This window comes from Hordeum vulgare, chromosome 7H (assembly GCF_904849725.1).
Source record: "Hordeum vulgare subsp. vulgare chromosome 7H, MorexV3_pseudomolecules_assembly, whole genome shotgun sequence".
In the NCBI taxonomy this organism is placed as follows: domain Eukaryota; kingdom Viridiplantae; phylum Streptophyta; class Magnoliopsida; order Poales; family Poaceae; genus Hordeum; species Hordeum vulgare.
Window position 1 is genome coordinate 502,222,699 of NC_058524.1, and position 6,067 is coordinate 502,228,765.

The 6,067-nt window shown below is 46.7% G+C and overlaps 1 protein-coding gene across 1 annotated transcript; it reads right to left on the bottom strand.

Moving 5' to 3' along the window:
- Nucleotides 1-1,912: 1,912 nt before the first annotated feature.
- Nucleotides 1,913-3,849, bottom strand: LOC123412684 (putative F-box/LRR-repeat protein At4g15060). The gene is made up of 3 exons (XM_045105628.1): nucleotides 2,780-3,849; nucleotides 2,550-2,681; nucleotides 1,913-2,472 (listed from the first exon to the last, which is right to left on the bottom strand). The coding sequence occupies exons 1-3, from the start codon at nucleotides 3,725-3,727 to the stop codon at nucleotides 2,122-2,124; spliced, it is 1,431 nt and encodes a 476-aa protein (XP_044961563.1). The 5' UTR covers nucleotides 3,728-3,849; the 3' UTR covers nucleotides 1,913-2,121.
- Nucleotides 3,850-6,067: the final 2,218 nt, after the last annotated feature.

Consider the following 6,067-nt stretch of genomic DNA (forward strand, 5'->3'; position numbering starts at 1 on the left):
GCAGGTTCATGGAGGCACCGAGAAGCGAGCACTGGGCGGCGGTGAGACAGCTCCTGAGATACATCTCCGGCACACAGCAACTGGGTTGCTGCTACGCCCGGCGAGCCCAGGGCGCAGAACTCGTCGGGTACAGCGACTCGGACCTGGGCGGGGATGTAGATGACCGCAAGAGCACCAGCGGCACCATCTTCCTCCTAGGGGGCAGCCCGGTGTCTTAGCAGTCCGCCAAGCAGAAGATCGTCGCGCTTTCGTCCTGTGAGGCGCTTTCGTCCACGAGAAAAATCAAGCTCTGTGTCGACAACAAATCGGCGATCGCACTAAAGTAAGAACCCTGTCTTCCATGACATGAGCAAGCACATTGAGCTCCGCTACCATTTCATCCGCCAGTGCGTGGACGACGGAAGCATCGACATTCAGTATGTGTGAACTGGTGATCAACTCGCTGACGTTCTCATGAAGGCGCTCGGACGGATTCAGTTCCAGGAGATGCGTGATCGTGTGGGGGTGGGGGTCATCAGCTGCAAGCCAGCCTAGCTTAGGGGGAGTTTGTTGCACAATAAGCTAGACTAGCTAGCCCGTTAGTTTGTTAGGATTTGCTTTCAGTCGGTTTCTGTCAGCTAGTTAATAGGTCAAGTTCAGTTAACAGTTAGCTAGTCGCTAAACCCCGCGAGACGCGGACTGTGCGATCGGCGGGGGAGTAGTTGGCGTCGTGGATCGAGTGCTCGATCGTGGGATGGCGCGATTCTGTAGAAGCGTCGGGATCACGGCACCGTTTCCGTTTTCCAGTTAATAAGAAGAAGATCGAAAAGCAGCAGACAGTTAGAGCTGCACAAAACACTCCTCTATCTATCTCGCCATTGACACACGAGCTGAGCTCTCTGGTAGTTCGACGCGAAAGGGTTTGGCTCGGATTCGCCGGCTGTTATTTTGACCCAAACCGACGCTAAACGAAGAGTTGGAGGTGCGACTGGACCAATTTTAAGCGCCCAGGGGGGCTGTTGGGGGCAAGTGGAGATGCCCTTAGCTTGGGCGCTATGGCCCTCTAGAAAGAAGTTAGCTATCAAAGGCATCATCCGTGCAAATCCTGCTAATTACATCTTCAAATGGGCTTTATTCTTTCAGCGGTGGCGACCTCTCGGAAGGAGGGAAGACAGTGATGCGGCGTCGGACGTGCTTCGCAAGATCAATCAACTTAACGTCATCCACCGGAGCACTTAGATGTTTACCATTACCTTCGCGCTCCATGAAGCTGCAACTTGTATCTCTCAGTCTTATGATTTCTGAACTTATGTTGGTCTAGTGCTTGTAATAACTCGTATATTTTGCGACTTCCGTTCGCTTTATTAATTTAAAGCAGGGCCCGGCTTGTGCATGTTATCTTAAAAAAAAATGAAGGGACAAATGTTACAGGAAACGCATGCTCCAGCCATGGGACTCGTACGCACTACGACAGATCATGTGGAAAACGCTCTTACGAACCATGCCTCAACTCCAACCAAGGCTAGATAGATAGATGCTCGTTATGCTCTCCAGGTAAAATGACTGTCAAATGCAAAATCCCATCGTCATCTCATGGAAGAGAACAACCTTCTTTTTTTTTAACATTGGAAGAGAACAACCTGGCTGAACAAATACAGTATACGTAAATAAAGATGACAAGCCAAGATGTACGTACTACTGAACGAAAAGTGCGGAGACAAAGTAAAGTTCCCTGTGCTTGAAACATTCAAATAAAATAAACCTGCTGTAGGATGCAACTCGGTTTTAGAGGAAACAAGGAAATGTACACAGTATAATAAATAGTACTCCCTCTGTAAACTAATATAAAAGCATTTAGATTACTATTTTAGTGATCTAAACGCTCTTATATTAGTTTAAGGAGGGAGTAGTAACAAAGATAATGGTTTCAAACTTTGCACTCCCAGACCTTGCCTAGGCACAATGAGCCGAAAATTCGTCCCCATTCTCTACAGCTTCTACATAATTGGTTCAAATACCACAAGGTTCGAGCACACCAGGAACTTCAAAACATCAGAAACAAGAGAACCAATCAAATTGGATCGGAAAAATGTGACGAGCAAGGATAACCCCTCCAAGTACACAGGAAACTCAATATCAACATCAGCATTCAAAGGGATCAGCTACAGACAAATCCCGCACATGCTTGATGTCCTGAAGTTTGCGGAGGCATGTATTCTGTGAGAAAACAAACCGAGCACCTCTTGAAGCTCTCTTCCCAAGCTGAAGCAACCTGCGCTGCCTTTCAATGAACTCTTTACCCCAGCAGCATGGACCCTCAAATCTTAATAGCTCTAGCATTTTAGCATTCAACACAAAGAGCATGGCAAAATTAATTTGTGACTTGGTGCCTCCATAACTTGCCAACACTACTTTCTTGAGACGGATGTCAAGGCATCTGATGTGACTCTGGTGTTTACGACGCCACAAATTCTTTCCCTGCAACGAACGTATCTGAAAATGGAAAGACAAAAGTTCATGCACAGAGTAGCTTAACAGTTAACACTACAAATCACAGGCTGGACGGTTACCTGGATATACAACTTCTCCAAGCAGGGAAAGCAACTCATGAGATCAATAACCATATCCACAGACAGAGGACGAACAGAGATAGATAAAGTCTTGACAGTGTGTACCACCATTGGGAACAGAGTAGGAAATCCCTATGAAGAATGGAACATTGCATCAGGCCATATAAAAATGCAGATAGTATGAATTTTGCCTGCTGACAAATGAGGTTAGACGTGAAGGTGAAAGCTACCTTAAAGCTGAAGCCGGAATTGTCATCGTAACAATGGCAGCCCATGGTCTCCAGGTTGGGCGCTGATATTATCGATATGTCCAAGCCCACAATTAGGTTGAGTTGGAGCAACCTTTCAAGAGAAGGGGCATCCTCAATAGAGATTTTCACCTTGTCTTGGTATCCAGCACGTACGCCAATGGTTCTAAGGTTTGGGGAGCAGATCCGAATGCAGCTGAAGCCAATGCAACTGCTAATAAGCATGGATTCCAGGACGGGGCAGGCAGACACGAAGCTGTACAGTGAGCCTTCCGAGATGCTGACACATTCAAGCGTGAGCTGCTTGAGCTGGGGGAAGTGAAGCGTCTCTGATATACCGTCGGGAAAGCAGCATTGGCTGAATGTGGCCAGGCGGAGGCTGGACGAGAGATTGAAGGTGGACGCTGTCGCCGCCGGCAGTGCCGGTGGATAACTGGCGCAGCAGAACTCGAGCTCCTGGAGGTTGCTGAGGCCAGCAGACCGGAACCAGGCATACACTGTGTCAGGGTGGTGGTAGAGGTGGTGCGCGGGGATGCACAAGCGGCGGCCGGAGCCAGCATGGGCGGAGAGGATCTGGGAAATGAGGCGTATCAGAAGGTCACCTTCGGCGGGGAGGTCGTAGTAGTCGAGATTGAGAGGAGCGGAGCGCCAGAGGTGGCGCCACCGGGAGGCAAGGGTTTGGGTGCGGGCGCCCTCCCTGATGGGGAGGAGGGAGATGATGTCGCCGAGGACGGCGTCGGGCATTCCGCTGATGTGGTCGACGCCGTCATCTGCTCCTCCAGCTCCAGGCGGTGGTTCTGGAGACGCCGAGGATCTCGGATTCGGGCGCCTCCACGGCCGCCGCCGTCGGCTCATGGCTCGAGATTTCCTCCGGTTGGTTGCTTCCGGGCACGTCCGACCTCCTCTTCTTGGGAAGAGGAGTCGCCGCATCCATCTCAATGGCCGGTGGCTGCGCGGCGCAGCGAAGGAGCCTGGCTCACTGGCACCGCCGCAGTCTCTCGGACATTCTTCTGGAGCAGTTCCTGTGGTAAGGGCTTGAGGCTTTGTGGGGGAAGGGCTCCTGGTTTATTTCATTTTTGCTTTGTGGGGATATTTTTGGAAGGTTTAAAAGTTCACCAGATGTTGAGAGCACCATCAAACATTATAACAAAAAGTAAAAATTACAAGAGCAGTGAACGAGGATGCGTCGATCCTCTATGATGTCGGCTTACCCCTTTAATGAGGAAAAAAGTTTTCATACACATGACTAAGAACCAACAATATGAAGCCACAGTTGTCGTTGAACCCTTAAATCAATCCAAAAAAGCTGACACTATATCTCGCGAAAGCGCATGCACAACAAAAAATCTTAACTTTACCACCTCAAAGAAATGGTAGGAATCTACGTCGGAGCTCTGTCAACTTCGTTTAAATGGACAAAGTCACTTCGATCGGACCATGAAAAAATGCCTCGAAGAAGAAGTGTCGTCATCCGTCTGAGCGCCATCCCTCTAAGGAATAAAAAGTATTCTAACTTAAACTACTAGCGAAAGCCAAAAGGCGCTCGGATTCCCCTCTCGCCACCAGTTGTCGGGGCGACAGGCAGAGGAGAGAAAAATCCAAGGGTTCACTCATGGAGCTTGGAAACGGAAAGTTTACATTGCCCGAGAAGAAAGGAAGAAAAGAGAACCACGCATACTAACTCAGGGAACTTATGTTATTTCTTTGTTCGCTTGAGAAGATTGATTATCCTTGTCTGATATCTTACTGCAGGAACACATTTCATAACATGGTTCATCCATCTCTTGTTGGAACCTATCTTTATCATCAGTTCTCAAAGAAAGCCCATTTGACACTCATAAACGTTGATCATGTCTACCTCGAGGGTCACATAATTGTGGTTGTTCTTTTTTGTGTTGCAAGAAATGTGTCAACTCATATGCCAATAGAATATTATCTGCAATGATTCTACAGGGTACAAGGGCACTTTGAATTTTGTTTTTTATAACTACTAAAGAAAACTACTTCATATAACTCATAATTTAAGCCACACATAAGGTGTGGTGGGCAATTGGTAGAATAAACTTGAGTCAATAGATGATAATTTTCGATGCAGTTTTACATACTGCACTATAGAGAATTATAGGTCTTGGATCCTTGATCTTCTCTTGGGTTTTTTACTTTGTGGATTCTAGCGATGGTATTGTTATTCCGTTGCAACGGCATTTGGCCACCCTCTAAGGCCTCCTTGATTTTTAGGATACTCGCAACGCGGGAACAGAAATGCATATTTTCTTTAGGTATAGTAGTACAAGGTTAACATATGTGTTTGAGTGTTTCATTGTGTGTAGGAAAAACGGAGGATTCTTCACATTATGTTGAAGTGGATGAAAAAAAATGATAATAATCAGGCGAATCAGACAACCCACCTAGAAAAAAATCCTAAGGAATAGAATCCTAGAAAATTCCTTTTGAAATCCTTTGAATTATAGAGGCACTTAAAACATTTGGATCACCTTCTCACCAGCAATGTGCCAATAGTTTTTGTAGAATGCAGACCTGGACTCTTCAAATCTCCAATTACAACAAGGGCATCTTTTACTTCTTCTCTCGAGTATTCACAAAGAAATGCATTCATTTGTCTGTCCACTTTCATATCAACATAGTTAAGAATGTCTTGTGTTTTACCTTGGCTGAAAGACACTAGGAACTTAAAAGTGGGCGTGGATGGCACACTTCAATCGGCCTTCACCTTCCACCCAAACTGCTGCAGGGTTTTGTAGCCTTTTAATGATCTTTCTCTTTTTCTTTCGGACGCAAATTTGTGGAAATAGTTTGTATTTATTTCCCCCTTTTTAAAACAATGGGCTCTTTGTCTCCAAAAGGACTCACGGACAGGACATTCCAGTTTTCTTTGACGGGCAATGCATCTTAGGGGCTGTTCGAATGCTCTTTGCTCCACAACTGCAGCTCCCGGAGCGGCAGCACAATTCCAGGGAGTTACTCAAACCGAGCTCTTCCTGCAGGGCAGAGTTCTTAAACTGGAGAGGATCCAAACAGCCCCTTATTGTGGTTGCTGGCATGGTGATCTCAGCGAACTGTTATACCCAATAAAGAGAACATGGCAGGAAATTATGCACAAGCATAGGAAAAATCCATACACAATTCACACAAACTAGCAACTTTGTCATTTGAGACAGATCTCCCACAGGTCACACCAGACAACACAACGTCAAGGAAATAAGGTCACATTCCTGAAATAAGGGGATTCTTCTGAAGAAGAGCATGAAA